Genomic DNA, 20820 nt, shown 5'->3' on the forward strand with positions numbered 1-20820 from the left:
AGCTTTGTCTCACAAAGATCCAGTTCACATGCAAAAGGAAACTTGACTGTCAGAGAAACACTGAGACAGAGTGGTACTCAGAACCTGTCATGCTCAGACAAGCTCAGCCCCACTGGGGAACTGGGGCGGGGGGACCCACTGAAGAAAAATGAATGCTCTAAGCCATTTCACAATGGGGGTTACAGAAAATGAAACATAGGATATCAACTGAATTTACGAAGTAAATCACTTTTAATAACCCTGGAACCCATTTTCAGCTCAATTAAGCAACTGGCAGGCAGAGCAATGCTGTTGTTTCTGGTCATTTATCACAAAAAAAAAAAAACAAATACATTTTAGCACTGCAACTAAAATGTGTAATAAATGTGTAATAATAATGCAACAAATGTTTTTATGCCTTGGTTGTCCCATCTCCAGATAAAATGTGAAGTTCATTATTTAAAAACTATATTCAATGTGTATCAGTAATGAATAAAATCAGTGCCGTAATTCAGTAAATATAGTAAATTTGGTGTCGTTTCTGTTCATACAGGAGCCCCTTTACTGAACTGTGCCATCTTAAAGAAAAGCCTTACTGTCAGTGAGGCCTCCGGCCATGCTGGATGGGGTGAGGGTGTTACGCTGCTGGGGGTTGATGAGCTGACTGACCGAAGGCAGCTTGTTGACCTTGCCGTGTGGAGGGGAGCTGGAGCCAAAGGCAGGCTGGGGGGGCAAGGGGCTCCTGGAGCAGAGAGGAGGACACGGCCTGTAATTCTGATCGTCTGACAAATCCCATCTTAAACAACAGAAGAAGCCTTGCTATTAGTCACTGTTCACCAGGCCAGCGGGGGCCATGGTCACAGCGGAATAAACACCAGTTTACACAGAAATAATATGTTTTCCATAGTAAGTACCATCTTTTTAAAAAAGGGGAGGAAAGCAAATGAGCTGATTAAGCTGAAATGCATGTGGAATAGCCTGGTTCTCACTAAAAACAGAGGAAAGTGTAGACAGAATAACAAAGGAAAGGAGCTTCACTTCTGCTTAAAGTTCTTACGGAACTCTGCGCAGGTACAGTCTGTACAACTGCATGGTGCATTAATACTAGCTAACAGCAATTAAATGTTAGTTTGGTGTGGATGCAAAACAGCCAGGCTAGTCTGTGAATCTGACAAACCAAAATGATGCATTTGATATTTCTTTGATACTCTTTTGTCTTAGTGTGAAAAATGTCTTGCTGAGCAAATAAATGTTCATATGTACCCTGTGTTTATTTGTCTTGCAATGTTCTGCCTCTTTGTTTATTTTTATAAACAAACAGAGGGAAAATGACCATAATGAGGGTCAGGAAAGGAAGAGGAAAAGGAGGAATGGAAAGTTAAAAGCAGAAAAGACATTTATTGAATAACAGACAAAAGTGCAAGAGGCATCAGTTATACATCCACCATTTGTTTCACATACAACAAACAAATATCTTGCTAACTACAGCATTAATTTATCATTCTCTCTTGATTCGGAGACAAAAATACATTTTTCTTAAGAAAATGTACAAACAACCAAGTCAATCAAACACAAATCCAAACTGCCCTGCAGTGCACTTTATAAAACATGACCAGCATTATATTATATTATCAATAAAGTCTTTCCCCCAACAAACCCACATACAATTAAATGAGTCCAGCTCCAATAATAAAAGATGAAAAAAGCTATCTGAAACATTTTCAAGAGCTTAAAGAATGCTATGAGTCCCATAGAAAAAGAACATGTGCTTGGTTCCTGGTTCAGACAATCAGGATATGAGAGAGAGAGAGAGAGAAAGAACAAGCCAGAGAGACAGAGAGAGATGAGGTGGTCAGCTGAGAGGCTGTTACTGTTTATGTGCAATGTGTTTCTGTGCAATACCAGCAGATTTGTCAATACAAGTGCTGAAACAACAGCCAACTCAGTAATAAGGGCCCTTTTAGAGAACAATGATAAACACTGAAAATACTGAAAAATTCACGACCATGATCATGAAAACAAAAACACAACGACACACTGCATGAGAATATGAGGCCTTAAATTTGTCAATCAATTGAACGTACACCCGAGCAGGAGTGTAGGATGAACATCATTACACAAATTAGCAAGCAAAGTGATTATTTTTAACATCAATATACTTGGGAGGGAAACATCATGCATTTTCTTCCAACAGTCTGAAAGCTTGAGTGATCGATTAGGTGAAAACAGCCGTGGACACCAAAATGTTTGACCTTTCTTATTTTGTGCTATCTTAATTGTAGCAGTAGCCACCGGAGAGACCAAAGAGGGTGAAGAAATGAAGAAGAGGAGCGAGGGAAGCTGTGAAGGAGGAGGAATGTGACTCCTGCTTTTAGGAAGTGCTGAAGCGTCTCTTCTGCTCACCTAAAGGCTCCAACAGCTCGGAACGCAGACGGGCCCTGAGGAGACTGCAGAGATAGGAGAAAGAGAGAAGGGAGAGAAAGGAAAGAGAGATGGCAGAAGAATAGAGAACAGAGAAGAGAAACGAGCAACAGAGAGAGAAGGTGGAGGGATAATAGGAAATGAAGTGCAGTTTCTGAGGAAAGGGCACAGAGCAAAACAAAGCAGAATTCAGGAAAACAGACGAGAACAGTAGAAAACAAGAAGCTACTTGCTTTAAAAAAGGCTAAAATCTCTAACTCTCCAGCAAGACTGCTCGACCAGCACCACATTTACGTCCATTCATTTAATTATTTCATTGTGACTAGAAATGTAGCTCTATGTTAGAATGTTCATCCACTCAGTCAGACTGGGCTCTGCAGCCAAAGGGTAGTTAAAAAATAGTGGACTTAAATTTGTAATTCAATTCAATTATTCAATTGAAGTAAACATTTCTATTATTTAGCGGTCTGACCCAGATAAATGACACGCTTGGGATGTTTTTTTACCAACATGAAGATGTTTTCTAATGAGAGGATCTTATGTAGTATATTTATTGTTATTTGAAGGATTATGTCTGTGTAAATGTGGAAATAAGTCACTTCAGAATTCTTTTTACTTAATTGGCTATTTAAATAGGACACATATTGTTTGAAATAAAAACATAAAATACAAAAAATATTTGAAAACTCTATAGATTGCACTGTAAAAAATGGTTGGTCAGTTTAACCTAAAAAAAAAAATACTTCATAAAATTCAAATCATACATTTTGGCAAATGCGATGTTGAACATTTATCAGATTTTCAATGAGCATGGAGAAATAATGAAAATAAAGGTACACTATACTTTTCTCATCGCCCCAGCGAAAGTTTATAACTCTGATTATAATGTTAGAATCGTCATAAAACATGAAGCAGAATATTGCATGAATACCTGAACCATGCAAATATACGCAACACAGGCTCAACTGTCCCGGACAGTTCTTGCAGTAATGAAGGTGCACACTGTGTGGCAGTACTACACAGCCTTGTAAAACTAAAGCCTAAAGGCAAAAGCATGGAAAAGAAGGAGAAGAGCCAATGAACCAAATAAAGAGGACTGAACCACTGAGTCACTGACACAGGAAGATTTTTTTTATTATTATTTTATTTGGGATGGAGAAAGCAGAAGTTAGACAAATAAACAGAACAGATGAGCATGGAGATACAGAGAGGAAAGAGTGAACGCATGCAGAAAGAGAAACGAAAGATACTGAACTCTTCCGAGTCTGTCAGAATGGATCAAAAGCAAACAGAGCTGCTCAAATACTAGCGTCCAAATTTTGCAAGTCCAACAGCTGAACAATGAGCACATTGCAGCCATTTAAACACTTTGTGCCCTGTACTTCTCCTACGACTGAGGGATGGCCATTAACTTTAGACTGGACACTTTTAAGGTTAATGGCCATCCCTCATTGTATCCGCACCAGAGAGCTGAAGTCGTAAGCTTTATTTTTTCGGCTGTGTCAAAATGGAGGCAAACCACGACCCTCCCTAACATAGTTTCTCACCTCACTGAGGGCTGGAACAAAATGACAGAGAGGGGGAAAAAGGCCGAACGAGGAGCGCACAGACACTACCTCACCTGTCAGTTTCTTAATGAGGAGAGCACACAAAAGCAGTAATTATTGCAGGGCGTCGAAGCGCATTATTCAGAGCTATAATTTCCAGCTCTCTCTTTCGCTTTGTTTATTGCTTTATGATGCACTCTAGCTGCAGGTACAGAGCCTTTGTATCTGAGTAAAGACAAACTGGCTGTTGCCCTAAAACAACAAGCCTGAGTATCTGGGTAAACCTGACACGGTTCTGTCGTTCTTAAATGCTGAAGCCATAACCAGTCAGATGGCCTGTCAAAGACTAACCCACATTAAAGCATGAATTCAAACAGCACCATGTTTGCAAGGTACACCCTTCATTAGGAAGCCGAAAAAACTGCTTTAGGCCTAATTTAGTATTCAATAAGCAACTCAACAAGCTTAACTTTACACTTGCTTCATTTAAAGAACAAAACCATCACAAATCCATCTCATGCCAGACACAATCCAAATTTAAACGTCCACTCATGCAGTAATCACACTGTCAGTGTAATGGAATATTCCACTCAAGCTGCCATGCAACACTTCAATTCTGAACTTTAAGGCACAAAAGGAGCGTAAGTGGGGTGGGTCTGCTGCGTATGCCTGTTCAAACACATATCCATCCCAATGTCATGGCCAACTCAGCAAAGAAAAGGATTAAATCCAAAAAAAAAAGGGGAGGGGGGGGGAACAAAGAAAGCCGTGCTGGTAAACAATCAGTTTAGGTTAAACAACTGACAAAACACTACAAAGACGCGTCAGGGTGAACCTTGTTGGTACTGCGTGTGTGGCCTGCATGTGTACACTACCTGCAGTAGCAGTTGCTAAGCTCGCAAATGGAGGGTCTGTCTAACTCTGATGAGTGCAAGCAAATAAATCCCTCAAAAAAAATGCATATTGATAAATTCTTATTGTAACAGCCCCTCCTTTAGCGAGCATTGCCTCATACAGTCATCTCCCTGAATGTTAGGTACTCACTGTTTCTGCAGGAGGCTCTGCTGCTGCTGCCTGTATGACTCTATGGTGTGCTGAGGGAGGAACTGCATGAGCTCCAGAGACTCTTTGATTTTCACCAAAATCTCATAGATTTCACGGCCTTTAATCTGTTAGATAAAGACAAAGAGGGAAAAGGTGAGACTGGGTGCTGGGATATGGCATTTACTGCTAGAACTGATACACCGATACAATAAAAATATTTTATCTCCTACACTGAAAAACGAACTCAACATATTCAAATGTGTACTTCATTTCCACATTAAACTGCCAGGAGTAAACAAATGGAAAGACAGAGCGCTGATGAAAAACACTGTTAATGTGGAAATTATGTACACAAGTAAATTCAGTGCATTACATTCTACAGTACCCAGTATTTTGGGTAGAAATTCCTCATGTGTACCAAAACTGTACTGCTGAGAAGGTGTAGCTACTCACAGGCAAACAAAACACTTCCTCATCGGTGGATCTTCTCTTCTTGATGGAGGATATCTGGATTCCGTGAGAGGCCTGGCGATAAGCTGTGGGAGCAAACAAGAGAGACAGAACAGAGAGAGAGAGAGAGAGAGAGAGAGACAGAGAGATGAAGTGAGACAGCTGATGACGTCACATGTAGCAAAAGACACAGCTAAGGCACAGGTCTATAGCGAGAGGACGTGCTGAGGGCAACATGAAGTTGAGTGGAATAGCGCATGCAGCGTGAAAAAAGAATAGTGCTGAGTGATATTGATAAAATTCAGTATCTCAACATTTTCCGAAAGTATCACGGTATCAGACGATCTCATTCTGCATTAGTAAAGTTAATGATTTCATGCTCCCTGAATGCTGCCAATAAAACGTCTTACAAGTCTGACAAAGCTTGTTTTGATTGCACTGTTGCTTCTCTTAAATGACACCAAAGGGAATCTTACACAGTACTGTAACCTGAACCAGACAGAAACCACAAGAAACTTACTACAGTTTTAGCTTTGAAATGCTATTTTAAAACTATGTGAAGCACCTAACAAAGGACATACATTGCACTCATGTGTCTATCAATAGCCCAAAAACTAAAAATCAATATACAGTAATACAGGCATGCTGATATAAATATCACCCAGCACTAAATAAACAACACATGTTCTAGTGTCCAGGACAAGCGTCATGCAGTGCGCATGCTTGTGTGTGTACGTGTAAATTATTTTGCTGGTACAATTTTTTCCCCCTTTTCTCAAATACCTAGTACCTCAGTGGAAGTTGTACTTGTGAGAGATAAATTTTTACAATTTTTTTAAAAAAGCAGCCTAAGTGAGTTAACATGCACTTCTAATTAAATCTAATAATTTAAGATCTGATTAATTAGATGGTTACGTAAAAAAACACTCCAATTTCTTAGAGAAATCTTAGAGATTTTGGAACACAGCACTCGCATGATGGCAGCAAAACACTTGCTGAGACCGACCACATGCTTGACAAAATGACAAATTTAAAGGTTTTCCTGATGATGTATGTTTATATTTGCAAGTAAAGTGGCTCTATGGAGAAAAAATGAGCTTTACGTTATATTTATGACATGTCTCATTTTGTGAGTTTATTGGCAAGTGCCAAACAGAAATCCAATTATTACCTAACGCATGTAAATCTGGAGTTTTCCCATACTCTGATTACCTAAGTGCATGTAAACACGTGACTGGACTACAGACAAAATCTGATTTTCTGCAGTTATCAGATTATTAAGAGCATGTAAGTAATTTGATTGACCAATGTGATGCACTATAGTTTGTTTAATTCCTGTAGTGTAGGATGTGTTATTTTCACTTAGAAAGTTAACAAAACATCATTTAACCAGAGGTGCCCATGGAAAAACCCATACAGATTGCAAGACACGTTGCAAGTGTGTGTGGAGAAGCCCCATCACCAGCCCCCAGCACTACTTACGGCGTTTCGTACCCTCAGAGCTTTTTGTGCCATCGCTGACGTGCTGCTTACGGATGCTGTCCTCATCTGCCTTGCGGTCACGTCCTGGGCACGCACAGATTCGGGCCTCAAAGCACCGCCGGCCAAGCACCTGACCACTGGAGACCAAAGACACACATAAGACTGTCTTTACCACTGTTCTCTAGGTTACTGTGGCTGAATACAACTCCACTCAGTACATAAACTAGGGCTGGGCATTAAGGTGATGTAATTACATATCTGCAATGATTGACAAGTAACCCGATGCTTATCCTTGACAGGCAATAATCCCCCATGGTGGGAAAAAATTGATACAATGGAAAATTGTAGAAAATTTCTTAAAGATTAAAGTGTTCTAAAGGTGCAGAAGACAATGTGAAAATGTGATACTTTATGGTTTCCTATGGCTATCTATTGCTGAATGTATAGTGCATCTGCTACAACAATGGAAACTTTATTTATTTAGTTATTATTTTCAGTATAACAATATTAGATATTAGCACCCAGGTAACACACAAGGTCACTGGCCACTGGCACTGACTGGCATTGTAATCAGTAATTAAAATTCTTAAAAAGAAAATATTTTACTTTTTTTTCCATATAAATATATATATATATATATATAGTCCAGCCCAAATAAAAACAAAGTATTCTAAGATGAGCATTGTGAGTCTTACTCTCTAGTTTCAAGGGTCACAATAATGAGGATTGGGCGCCTGTTCATTCCTCCCACGCAGCTGGAATTGCACATAAAGTTGTACAGGATTGTGGTAAACTCTGTGCCCACCTGTTGGAATAAAGGATTCACGTCACAAACACATATATGCACAAAAATGAGCTAGAAATAATAATGAAAGTTGAGAGTGCTTGTGGAGATCTGTGAGAAAAGCAAGCCTGAAAACAATGAGTGGGAGTGGTTATTCAAATATCCAAATGCTTCTTAGTGTTTGTTACTTAATTATCTTTGATCAAATATCAAAGATCAAAATAAACAGGAGTGTAGAGACTAAAACAAAGAAAGAAAACAGGATGTATATGTAAAAATATATGAAAAGACAGAAAAGATTTAGTCTTTGGGATATTCCAATACTATTAGTTTAAAAAATTTGATTATGAAAAGCAGAAGTGGTTATATGTCCATTCCTTCTAAAAAATCAAGTTTAACGGGGTAGGCAGTGACGACAGAATATGTGTGTGTGTGTGTGTGTGTGTGTGTGTGTGTGTGTGTGTGTATATGCAAGGGTCACCTGAGGGGGCTCATATGGCACCAGCACACTCTGACGCCCAGTAATGGAGTCTTCCACATACTGGGCATGGCTGTTGCCCTCTACTCTAATCAGGTGACTGGGTGGGGCGATTTGGCCTGTTCAAGAGATGCAAAAACAGTTAAGACATTTTAAACCATTCAGTCCTAAAATGTACAGATTTTTATCACTTTTCCATCACATCACGCGTATGAAGGATTCACTTACCGTCGTTGAATTCCCGGCTGAGTTCGTGGTTGGGGCATCGTTTGACCACCTCAGTCACATGTTCGGCTTTCTTGTAGACAGGCATGGCACGGATGACTGCTCCCTGGGGTGGACTGGTCAGGACTTTAATCTGGATGGGACATGTCTTTGCGATTTGGCAATATAACTTTTTAAGCTCTGTGGAGTACTGCAGAGAAGAGAAGAGAAGAGAAGAGAAGAGAAGAGAAGAGAAGAGAAGAGAAGAGAAGAGAAGGTGTTGTTTACTAACATGCCCAACATATTGTGGAAAACTGCAAAACTACCCTGAAATCTACGCTTAATATCTTTTAAAAATCTGCTGTATGTCATTTGCCAAAACCTTTCTGCTAGTCCAATAAAGCCTTCAACGACACTAGATCAAAAGTGGAGAGGATGTGTTTATGATGGCCACAGGGGGAGTGTGGGTGAAACACCTGCACTATGGAGACTGTTTAGCTGACAGAGAGCCATATAAAAGCCTTAAACAAGGAGCAGCAGCTGGCTACTGGCTGTGGTGTTTCTGTCCCTGCCCTGAAGCTGAGAGGCTTTCAGCAGCCCTGTGATTACGGCCACATACACACATCAACAGAACTACTTTGAAATGTGAAGAACTCTGACCCAAGACAAAAACATCCCCCTCTGTCCTCAACCAAAGAAAGTGGCAAAAAAGGAACCCCTTTTCACAGTTAGCATAAAACTCCATGACCACCTGTTGTGGAGGTCCCTCAGTCAAACCATGCTTCTCGTTCCTTCACTGATGTTTATGGAATATATTTGAATGGGAATGTGTATGATTTATAAACCTGGAAGTGAACAGGATTATTGCCTATGCGAACACGCAAGTCAACATTTTATTGCGCCGGTTGTACATGATGTAATATAAAAAAAACGCAGCTGTGTTGTTTTTTCTCAGCATAGCCATCTGTATGGAGCGGTGTGAATTGTTGTCACAGCAAGGGGTTCTCACTCTCACTCCTCTTTGCTTCCTAGCGCATCAGCAAAGGGTCACAACATTTCACACGTAGTAAGCCAACAATGACCTAGCTAATCTGAAAACAGAATGGCCACTAGGGGAAGGATTTAATTCTTAATTCATGCATATAAAACACATTTCAAATAGTGCCCTCCATATGGGTGGTTTACTATAACCACTCAGTTACTAAATGGCCATTTAGAGAGCACTGCCCAACACCTCCTCCATATGTGACGAAGACATCCTGACGCTGCCTAAGGGAGAACGCCGTGTCACTGACCACAGAAATCAGCCTTGCATCACATGCTAAGACTGACTCACCCTAAACATTACCGCTGAGAGGCTCACGGCTTACTCACACACACTGCATCACCTGTAAATTCTAACCACACGCAGTGACACAGAGAGAGAAGACAAACAGGAAGTGCTGTTGCAAAACAGCCTGATCAACACTGTAGGAACTGCCACAGATCTGTGATCGGCCGTCAACACAGCGATAAGTATGACCACAACAATAACTTGTAGTTTTAGCTTCTTAAACTCAACATGCAATCGAGCAATATGCCATAGGATGAGGACATTCAAAGACGCTCTGAATGCATGCAAGAAACATTTAAATGCATAGCAGTCTTCATGTGATCAACAACACAAAAGCTTGAATTAGTCACCTATTAATGCAGTTAGTCTGCAGTCAGAAGATATATATCTATATATATCTATATATATACATATATAGACATACTGCGATGTTTAATGTCGTGGACTTTACCACCAGCATATCGCAAAGGTTAGAAAAGCAGTGACTGATTTATACCATTAATTGTACAGCCCTAAGGGCCTGGATAAACTACAGTAACGGCAGAAGTCAATACGTTGCTAGGCGTATGTTATAAAAAAAATCGAGCGCAGGCAAGTCAACGCAGGACAGAGCGCAAACATTTCGGTCTAAACATTAGTCTGCTCATACTGCCACACTAACAGCATGTGTGCATGTAATATCAAATCAGAAAGGAAGGATAAAGATAAAACAGCGGACCGCTGCACTGGAGCATGATCTGCTTAGTGTCTAGCAGCCTTAACAGAACTGCTAGTGCATCCCAAAGTTTGTCATGTGTGCTATAAAGCCTCATCACAGTCAGTTCCAGCTCGCTGACTGTAAAAAGAAATCAAGCATTATTGGCAAGCGTGTGAACATCCTTCCACAGCAAGAATCTCAACAACCTTTCTGCTGAATGTTACTCTACGACACTCAAGAGCCATGGAAATGCATGCGAAGAAAACCTTCCTCTTAAGTTCATCTGTAAAGGTGGGGAGGATGAAGGGTGGGGGGGGGGAACATTGCTTCTGGCTGTCCTGAGGAACAATGGCACATTAAATTCCATTTCTATTAACTTTTGATTTGAAGTGTTCCAGTGAGAGGAGCCCATCCCAACACCTGCCTATTAGTTCACAAAGAATTACACAAGCTTGGCAAGGACACACACACACAAACACACACACACACTCAAAAATCCCTGCCATTTCCCTTAGGACTTGTAATTAACTGCCTTGGAGAGATTGAAAGGATAAAGAAAACAGAAAAAAAACACAAGGAACATTACGAAAAGCAGACCTCTCTACCCAGAATACGGTTTAACAGCAGATAGATCATTTAAGATGGCATAAAAAAAACACAGGAAACTTTTACAGGTTTTACTGGTTTACAGTTCATTTGTAGGATCTGCCTGCACTGTAAAAAGTGGATTCGTAGTGTTTTAGAGGTTTGATTACTGCTTTTGTTTATATCTCTAAAAGTTTGCTATATATTTCATTCAAAGTATTCATATGAGTTAAATAACTTTAATACACCAGTTAAAACTAAGTTAAACTGCTTGTTACCACATAATTTTTTAAGAATGAACTGACAATGCACTTCTTACAGTGTATATGCCACAGAACAATGACACATTTCTGTTAAACAGCTAAATGGCTCAGATTCAACCTAGCCCTGGGCCTAGCATAGCCCTGGAAACATTCAGTAGTGCCGGTTTTTGGGCAGTTAAATCATAAATCAGAACTTCTGTCCTTGATAATAGCTTGAAAATAGCTGTAATTGTCTGACCCAATATGAAAGCTTCTGTGAGGGAGAAAGAGGGGGTGATAAACTGCTGATAAATCCAGTTGTGATGTGGACATGGATGTGTCGCTTGAGAATAAGGAGTACACAGTAAACAGCAACTACAGTCAGAAATACAGAAGAGACAGACACCCAAGCCTCCTGCATAAACTGCAAGCGATGCCACGTAAACCAAATTGTTTGTGATTGTTCTGTCCAGCAACTTATTAGTTTAAATCAAACTCACTGTTAGTGATAAAATTGCTTTACATAATAGTGGCATTTTCTGCCAAAACCGGTATGTTGCAACTTGTGCACCTGGCTTCCCCAAAACTTTCCTTTTAGAAAGGCTGGAGCTTTTCACTGAGCATCTCTTAGAAAAGTGGCAGCATTCCTTTAAAAACGCTCTCAACTTCTCCTCAATCCAGCTATTCCTCTCCGCCATGCTGTTTGTGTTTATTGTTAAAGGCAAATGATGGAAATCTGTCACATGGCACATATAAGCATAAACGTTATAGCTGAAAAAAAGTTTTCAATGCATCAGACATGGACAGAATTTTTGGCTAAAGTTTTGCTAAAACATTACTGACAATTTCCACAGCCTTGACTAATGTTTTGAAGTGTTAAACTGACAGGCAAGACAACAGAGAAGCTACACTTGCTGTCAAAGCAGCAAAAGTTCCATCCAGCTTTTAATTTAAGTTTGATTCAAGCAAGTAACTGAAATGTAACAAAAACATGAGAAGCTGGCAGAGTTTCTAACAGTTATGAAACTCTCTGCAGTCACGAGTCATTTTACCTTAATCTGAGAGGTTGGGCAACTTTTCACGTCACGGCAACACAAAAACACAAACAGAACTTTCTCTCTTCCTCCTCACCTCACAAACACACACGTACGGGGAGTAAAAACAGGAGCACCAATCCCAACCCTGCAGCAACACATTTTAAACATGAAAATATGTGTGGAGACTGCTGTGTTTGCGCAGGGCCAGGCATGAGCTGCAGAGAGAGGAAAACACACTCACACACACTCACACATGTATGCAGGGTGGAGCTGTACAGTGATCTGATGGAGTCGGTGGCTTTTACACAGGGAGGGACGTACGCCGCTAACATGTAATTATCTCCCATTCATTGGCCACAATGTGAATTACACAGCTTGAGAATGTAGCACACACAAAAGCTAGAAGAATAACTCTTTGAACAGTGGCTGAGGATTTGTCAGAATGACACAGTCCACAATGGGCAGAACTCAATACTGCAGTCTGCTGAACTGCTGGCCTGTCAGAGAACAACAGGACAACACAAGACTCTCGGTGTGTGGCATTTCTTTCAAGGCTGTGCCATAACACCTACAGTCTGGTTTTTAACAGTCGTCCCAACTGAACAGAAGACAGATTTTTACAGATTTACTGATCAGCATGTCAAAAGAAAGTGTTAATCAAAGTGCAGAATCTGGAGACGTTCAATTAAAGACACAATTCAAATGAACCAAAGAGATTCCTACAAATTGAAAATTGTTTAGATAACTAGCTCTGTATATGCTACGTCTGCTATATTAGTGTATGGAAATATGTGGAATTAAATTGCAGTTCCGGAATTGCATTCCTCACTCATTCAGCTTAAGAACACCCTAGTTTGTACAGTGGGGTCCAAAAGTCTGAGACCACTAGTGAAAATGCTATTTTGCATTCCTTTCTAATGTAATCAAAAGTCTGGGTTTTTCATTATTAAAAACTAACTGTAGTATTAACAAAATAATTTTAACATATATTTTTACATTTTTTAGTATTTAGTATGTTCCTTTTTTGCTTTGCTGACAGCGTGGACTTGAGCCTGCATGGGCCAGGGTTATTACAGTTAGCTAAAAAATTACTAAAATAAAAACAGATTTTTACTCTGCTCAAAAACTGCTCATTAACAGTAATAAACAAGACAGTTTTCAAAAGCTTTTTATATAAAGCCCTTAAAATGGTCAATTTATCTAAAATTGAAAAGTTAGAATCTTGAAAATTTTATTCATTTTATTCACCATAACTATTTTTTTCAAGGCCTACAACATTGAACTGTTTAAACCAGGTTGAAATGAAGAAATTTGAATCTAGTCTAGTAAACTAGTCTCAGACGCCTTAAGTACTGCATAATAATCCTTTAGACGCAATAAAAATTTAGGAGGTTAAATTAAGAGAATAACCTCACACATTTTAGACAGTAAACATTATGCTTGGAGATTTAAGTGGTTACGATATGCACTAAAACTTAAATCTACAGTCTGTATAAAACATGTGTGCACACACTCGGGCGGCGGGTGCGTGTCGAGGCAGGTCCGCAGCTGCAATGGCGGTGTTGGAGCGGAGCAGGGCTGCGGGTTTAGGCAGGACGGGGCGGGCAGCCCAGCGCTCTGGCGCCTCCGGTCTTGTCCCGCCTCATAGCTAACATGTACCATCACGCCCCACGCTGCTCCAAAACCTGCTTCACTGGACAAAAATGCAGAGCTGTTTTCCCCCCCCCCCTCACAGCAGGAAGGTTAAAAAAAAAAACCAGAAGAAGGAAAAAACACCTGCTTGCTGCTGTGACGGTGACAAAAACAAAGTAGTTGAAAAATCAAAGCATTTGCATACAAGCAGCAAGGACAACCGCATACATACGGAAGCTCGGAACTAGAGGAGCAACATCATGGAAGTGAATTTTACTTGGCATGTTTCTTGGGTCAAAAATCAAAAAGGCATGACACACGGCAAGGTAAAAAGATGCTGAGGTAGTCCTGCAAAGGTATAAGATACTAAGTCCTACCAGAATCACAATCACAGACAGAACGTTTTCATGAGTTAAAAATAGCGCAAGATGTCAATATCAGTTCCAACAAGACAAAAATGAATTTGTTGGCATCGTAACAAATTTTATCTTCATCTTTAAAAGTAACCTGTATAGGAAAAGAAACAGTTCTTAACTTTCAATGTACGTTAGTGTATTAAGATTTTAACCCAAGTCATTTTAGACCATTTAGACCATGAAACGTTCCCTGTATGTAAAGAGCAGCTGGAGTTACAAGGCTTTGATATTTATTATATTCATATTTATACTGAAGTTGTGTTTAGATAAAAAGGCAAAAAAAAGATTAAAATCTCAGTAATAAGAGTGTGTACTAAGCACTATTTAACATTGGAATAAATAAATAAATCATTACTGCAGTAAAAAGTAACTAGAATTTCACTGGAATGGTCCAAGATTTTTCCTTGCCCTAAACAGTTGCACAGATTTTTGCTCAAGTCCTTTACCAGTACACACTAATTAGCCATACCAGGTATTGGATGATTACTAAATATGAAATATTACGAGCTTTCTAATCTATTGTATTAATGTTATTTGCATTTATTCTAGCATTAGTGTTTTTCTGAGCATAAAAATACTGCACCTTAGACCTTTGCACAGTACTGTACATTAACACAGAGTTGTTCAATCCGCATGACGCAATCATTACTGATGGCACTGAAGACTGATGACACGTGGGTATAGAAGGGAGAGCTGAAGTTACAGGACGATCATGTGCGTATTAGCATGAGCAAAGTCACATGCACTCTCTACACTGGAGGATGCCTTCTTGTACGCAGGCTGATGCCGCGCCACAAACAGGTGATTGGCCTATCAGGAAGAGCCATATGGTAGTACCTGATCACATTTTTTTTTTGACGAAGATGCAACATGGATGAGAAGGGACTAAATGGCTTGCGCAAAAAAAAAAAAAAACTCATCAAACTTGCCAAAAAATAAATCCAGTCGTTGTCTTCTTGGTGCACTACGAAAACAAACACATACATAAAATATAGCCAAGTCTGCATCTTCATTTTGTGGGAGGTCTTTTCTGAGATGACCTTCCTCACACTTTTCATGACACTCGTACCCTCTGCTCCGATGGAAACGGAAGCCACCAAGCTTCCTGGCACTGCTTAGTGCCCTTTTATTAAATTACATGCTTTCGAAATGTGATCTTTCCCAGTGAAACGTGTGACAGCTTCAGTGTAATTACACTGGATTTCCCCGAGTTTCCTTGAATGGTTGCCCTGAGCACTGCCAAATTCTTCCCTCTGATAAGCCCTTTTTCATGTCTTTTTCTAGGGCTTTTCTTCTGCATCTGTGTGCTCATTCAAATAACATACAAAAACATGTCGCACAAAAGACGGGATTTAGCTCCTAAAAGGGTCAGGAATTTCAACGGCTAGTCTCTGCTACAGACGAGAAGCTAAACCTTTAGAGCTTTGTTTAGAGAGGGCCGCTAAAGAAGATGGAGATTACGATTGTAAGGATGAGCTGAAGCAGACATGGCCCCGACTCTGATGCAGGCTGCCTGAATGTTTTCTGTTGACTCATCGCAGGCCACTGCAGTCTCGCTTGCTTTTTAAGAGCCAGGACATACAGAAAATCTCTCATCACACAACAAAATACATGGAAAGAAAATAATACTAAAACCGGTCTGAGAAGTGGGCTTTACGATACAAATTATGGGGAAATCATTTCCTTGGCAAAAAAGCTTTTCAACCACAGCTCATTTGAAAACCTAAAAAGAAAAAAAAACTCTCTCCCTCCTTTTCTTCCTTTTTTCTGTAGGTTTCTAGAGCTTCACGCTGTGGAATCAGACGAGTCTCAACAGGCTTCTTGACACAAACAAGCCTTGGCTCCATCTCACGAAGCATGGGACGGGCCTACAGATGTTTCTGGGACATGCTGCATCTTGCCACCTTTCGTTGGAACACTCGCTTCTTTGAGTGCTTTTGCAACCCCCCTTCCCCCCCACCCCACCCTCCTCCTTTCGGCCTTCTCCTCTGGCACAGTTAGACATACAGCCAGAGAACTTAGATCATGGAGCAGGGTGCAGTGATTGGCCCTTAAGCACGATAGGGTTCAGAAAAGAGGCACAGAGTATTTACACGAGTATTATCAATCCATTCCCCTAATCCCGTGTCCTTTGGCTGAGACTACTTGGGATGCCTGTAGAGAGGCTCGATGGGCACATTTCTCTGCTCATAGCACGCTTGAGTTAGCGGCAGAAAAAAACTGAAGGTTTGGCCCACAAAAGCACTGTTGATAACCTGACGGCGAATTCATAATGAAAGAATTTTGACTAAAATAATATCAAACAAATGATACGTCATTACCACAAAACAATCGTTTCTCTTTGGACCAACTTAGAAAGTGAGACAGGAGGCTCATCTGTGGAGTCATCTTACCAAAGACAGTGGGGGGGGAGAACAGCCAGGATTGCAAAATGTTCCTGTAAATGAGGAGTGGTTGGATGCAATACCAGGAAATGTCTATGTGTATTTGTGTGTCAACGGAGCCTTACTCAGGAACAGCTATCTGGTGTAAAGGTGTGTCTGTAAGAAGCACAGCTTCACCCAAATAAATATACACTGTCCTCCAGGACTTAACAATTCGCAAAATAATCTAATCGGGATTTTTCTGACTGAGATTATTTTCTATAAATGAAAATCTAGCAGCCACTTGCATAAAATATCCTGAATTTTGGCCTTTTTTTTTCTCTTTGCCCTACCGAGCTGCCTGCAGTCTCTCCTGGGAAATGTTTAGACAGACACTGAAAAAAAATCCATAATTGAAGATGGAGTTCGAGGGTCTGTTTAAAATTTAGCACTTCAGTTTCTGACAACTGCAAAGTTTGCACTTAAACTTGCAGCTTCAAATTCATCCCTTAAGAAAAATACTTGTAGTGGTTGCAATTTGAAAACTACTGCAAATTGCATGCTCTAAATATAAAACAACTACACACATCAGCAGCTTGTGCAGGACTATGACTGCTCAAGGTATGTAGGTAACCTTTCTCCAGCTTTCTTCATTAAAAAGCACATCTGCAATACAGAACTATGATTTTTCACAACTTGATTCCAATGATCAATTGTGACCAGGTAATGTAAATTACACATGGTTCATTTGGGAGCTAAACTAATGAAGTCTGCTTTATTACACTGCAAATGTGTCATAACCACACACCACCTGCAGTGGGCCACTATAGGCAGTGATGAGACAGTGTGTCATAATCACTTCCCACCACAATTAGTGCAGACTGGAGAGGTGAATAGGACACTGAAAGATGGGAGCAACCTGAAATGAGCCAATGGGGCGTGTTTTTCTCACACCCAGTCTTCTCCACTTGAAGAGTGAAGTCAGGTGTCTGCTCTTTATTGGTGGAGTACACGACACAAATGAGGATGACAAGGACTGTTGTGGGAATCGGATAAATGTCACTATCCCACAGAGCTCCGCAGCCAATGAGCATGAAGAGACTGTCTTACAAACCTACCTTTCCTCTACTTGTTTACTCAAAGACGTAAAAGGCAGCCTTACCTTTTATCATCCATGCAACGGAAACACAGGTTTTTCCAGACTATCTTGTGCCAAATTTGAGACTAATGGCACATGGTGATCATAATGACGAAAATCAATTCCCATAGAATCAGACGTTTGTTTTCATTTCTATCCCCTATGGTTAAAGGACATGAAAATCCAGAACTACATGAAAATCTGGATCTACGTTAAGCTAGCCCTAACCAACCAAAAAATTATGTGAAAACAGTAATCTCTGGATCACATCACAGAGCTGTGATATCACAGGGCTACGACAGGGATATGATTTCATATAGGGCTAGACCTCACACAGTGTAGTATTTTATCTTAAAACTCAAGTCGCCACCTACTGGTGAGCGCTAACGCAGTGTTAATCATTGTCCGCTGGGGTGCGCTGTCCCTTAAAATGACCCTTTTTTCGGTCCCATCTAGCTGATAAACAACACAGAATGTTGTACAGTAGGCAGACAAAAATGCTTTCGGTCCTTCATTGGGATAACCCCATGAGCCACCACAACTTGACTAGCTGGTTCTGTCGGTTATCTGTTTTTGAGGTGACACAAACCTGAGCCAAACAAAATGACACTTGCAACCAGATAAGCAGCTGTTGTAATGTTCACTGACGCATAATACTGCCACAAAATAGAAAACAGCGTGGCAGACCTACTCAGCGAATATCACTAATGCGCATGGCGCTAACTGACCAGCAGAGGTCAGTCAAGAATCTTCTGAAAATGTGTAACTACTAATCTTTGTTAATTTGGTAATACATATGTTTCAAAAAGCATGTATCTACCCATAGATATATAAGTAGATAGCTTGATTGCGTTGATGACGTTACTACATACATGGCAAATTAAAGCCACTTGCTGCCATAGTGATACTCCCTCTTTGAGCTCTGTAGAGAGAGACCGTCTGTGGACATAATGTAAACATATTCCTATTCGTACTTTGTGTCACTGCAATAATACTTCAAAAACATTTAATGGATAAGTACATTTCTTCATAATTAATATAACAATATATCCCTCCTCCTGGAGATCAACTTTCCTGCAGAGGTTAGTTCCGACCTGCATCTAACATGCAGCCCCCCCTCCTCATACCTACACTCATAAATTCAATCAAAGACTTCCAAAGAAATGAATTATCTGGAGCAGCTGTGGCAGATGGTGGTTTAAGCTACAACCCAAAGGAAGGTAGATCTCCGAAACCAGGGTTGGTGACCACTGATCTGGGCAAACCGATCCATTATTTCAAAGGGAGGAATGTAGCGGTTTTAATATAATTTAATGCAAACTCATCTCAGTATTCATATTGCTTACACTGTATATTTGAAAGGTCTGGAACATAGAACTGCAGAAAATACTCCTAATTTCTGTTTGCACAAGAGTATGAATGTGTCTTTTTTAACTAGCTTGTGACTAACCAGCCCAGCAAATTGTTCAGATGTCTAAGAGGCTAAAACAGTTGATGTAAGTAGCATTAAATCCAAGGTGGACAAGGGAATGTGAACCTCAATTCTGTGCTAACATAATATAGGGATTCCCATAGAGATGAAAATGAGTATTTTGATAAAATCATCTGTGTGTGTGTGTGTGTGTGTGTGTGTGTGTGTGTGTGTGTGTGTGTGTGTGTGTGTGTGTGTGTGTTTGGTTGGTTGGTTGGTTGGTTGGTTGGTTGGTTGGTTGGTTATCTGGCCAACTATTACTAAAAGCCAGAAACAAAGGTCTAATTAAGGGTCAAATAAGCAAAATGTAAATGAATATTTCGGCGGCTTTAAGGTCATATGTAATGATCTCATTCATCTCTTCAGAACTGTGCAGCAAAAGCCAAGGGAGCAGAAGTAAGAGACTTGGTCTGGCAGTAAACACTAGGAGCAGGCCAATTTGAACCTCAGGGGCCTTTTACTTCTGCCAGGTGCACTTTGGTAATTGAAGACTTTCATATAGATCACAGAAGAGCCTAGAGCTGAGATCAGACAGATAAAGACTTCACACTTCTTCAAGAGGAATAATCCTCTCTCCAGTAAATCAGGCCCAGGCCGGGTAAATGAATTGCAGTAACGAACACATCATAATTTTGGCTGGGAACGGTCACCAAGGTCCTCATATACCACAGTCATTCAGATTCACACACTCTCGTCCAGAAGTCAGACTGTTAGCTCAGAGAGGAATTTTATTTCTAGCCTGTGTGAGTGTTTGGGAGTGGTTGATCACTGGAGGGCAACATGTTTTATTTCCCAGTGCAGAACTTCAGTTGTACCCCTTAAGCTAGGCACTAAACCCTAGACTACCTCTTCCATCCGTATAGACACTACTTACAACCACATATAGAACATAACTTGTCACAGTAAAATGTGTTTAATACTGAAAGCATCAAAAATGTACTGATAAAATGCAACCAAGTAGCTAAAATTACAGGATACTGTGACAAAATAAGCTATTTCTGTCTCATTTATGTTGTCTGCTTCACATAAAATGCCTTACCGTCCAGGTTGCTGATTTAGCTGTGCTGGACTGCTGGAAAGACACATCAAAGGTGTGAGGTCCAGCGTAGTCAGTGTTGGAGGGGATGGCCGGTGATGGAGATAGAGCCTCAAAGGTGGAGCTGGGCTGGGCGTAAGGAGATGGCGCGGTCACATTGTTTTGAGCATGTTCGTTGTTGTAGGGGCTGGTGGATGTCGAACCGCCATTTTGATCCATGCCGTTAAGAAGCCCCAGATTTGTGTACTGTGACTAAAAACAAAATTGAAAACAGAAGTCAATATTTACCCCAGAAACAATCCAGAAGCTTAAAATAAGAAGAAAGCATGCACAGAAATCAGTCATTAATGAGCTGTTGACACAGTCTTCATATTGTTGTAATGAGCTTTGATGTTGGTTCGTCAGACATTGATGTCACAGTGGGCTTAGTGAAGCCCTGCCTGCCTGAGGCTCACTTGAATGAGCCTTTGTTTGCATAAGT

At 40.4% G+C, this 20820-nt stretch overlaps 1 protein-coding gene across 9 annotated transcripts in view; it reads right to left on the minus strand.

Moving 5' to 3' along the window:
• Positions 1-20820, minus strand: part of tp63 (tumor protein p63) — a 62574-nt gene that overhangs the window by 4447 nt on the left and 37307 nt on the right. For 3 of the 9 annotated variants that reach the window (XM_017698036.2, XM_017698040.2, XM_017698042.2), the window contains 8 exons: positions 20343-20591; positions 8414-8600; positions 8189-8304; positions 7619-7728; positions 6924-7060; positions 5445-5527; positions 4992-5116; positions 576-775 (listed from right to left, as the gene is read on the minus strand). In XM_017698036.2, coding sequence (XP_017553525.1) covers positions 576-775; positions 4992-5116; positions 5445-5527; positions 6924-7060; positions 7619-7728; positions 8189-8304; positions 8414-8600; positions 20343-20591 — 1207 coding nt within the window. The remainder of the gene's footprint in view (positions 1-575; positions 776-4991; positions 5117-5444; positions 5528-6923; positions 7061-7618; positions 7729-8188; positions 8305-8413; positions 8601-20342; positions 20592-20820) is intronic. The other 6 variants (XM_017698038.2, XM_017698043.2, XM_017698037.2 and 3 more) reach the window with 3 other exon arrangements.

Source organism: Pygocentrus nattereri, chromosome 26 (assembly GCF_015220715.1).
Source record: "Pygocentrus nattereri isolate fPygNat1 chromosome 26, fPygNat1.pri, whole genome shotgun sequence".
In the NCBI taxonomy this organism is placed as follows: domain Eukaryota; kingdom Metazoa; phylum Chordata; class Actinopteri; order Characiformes; family Serrasalmidae; genus Pygocentrus; species Pygocentrus nattereri.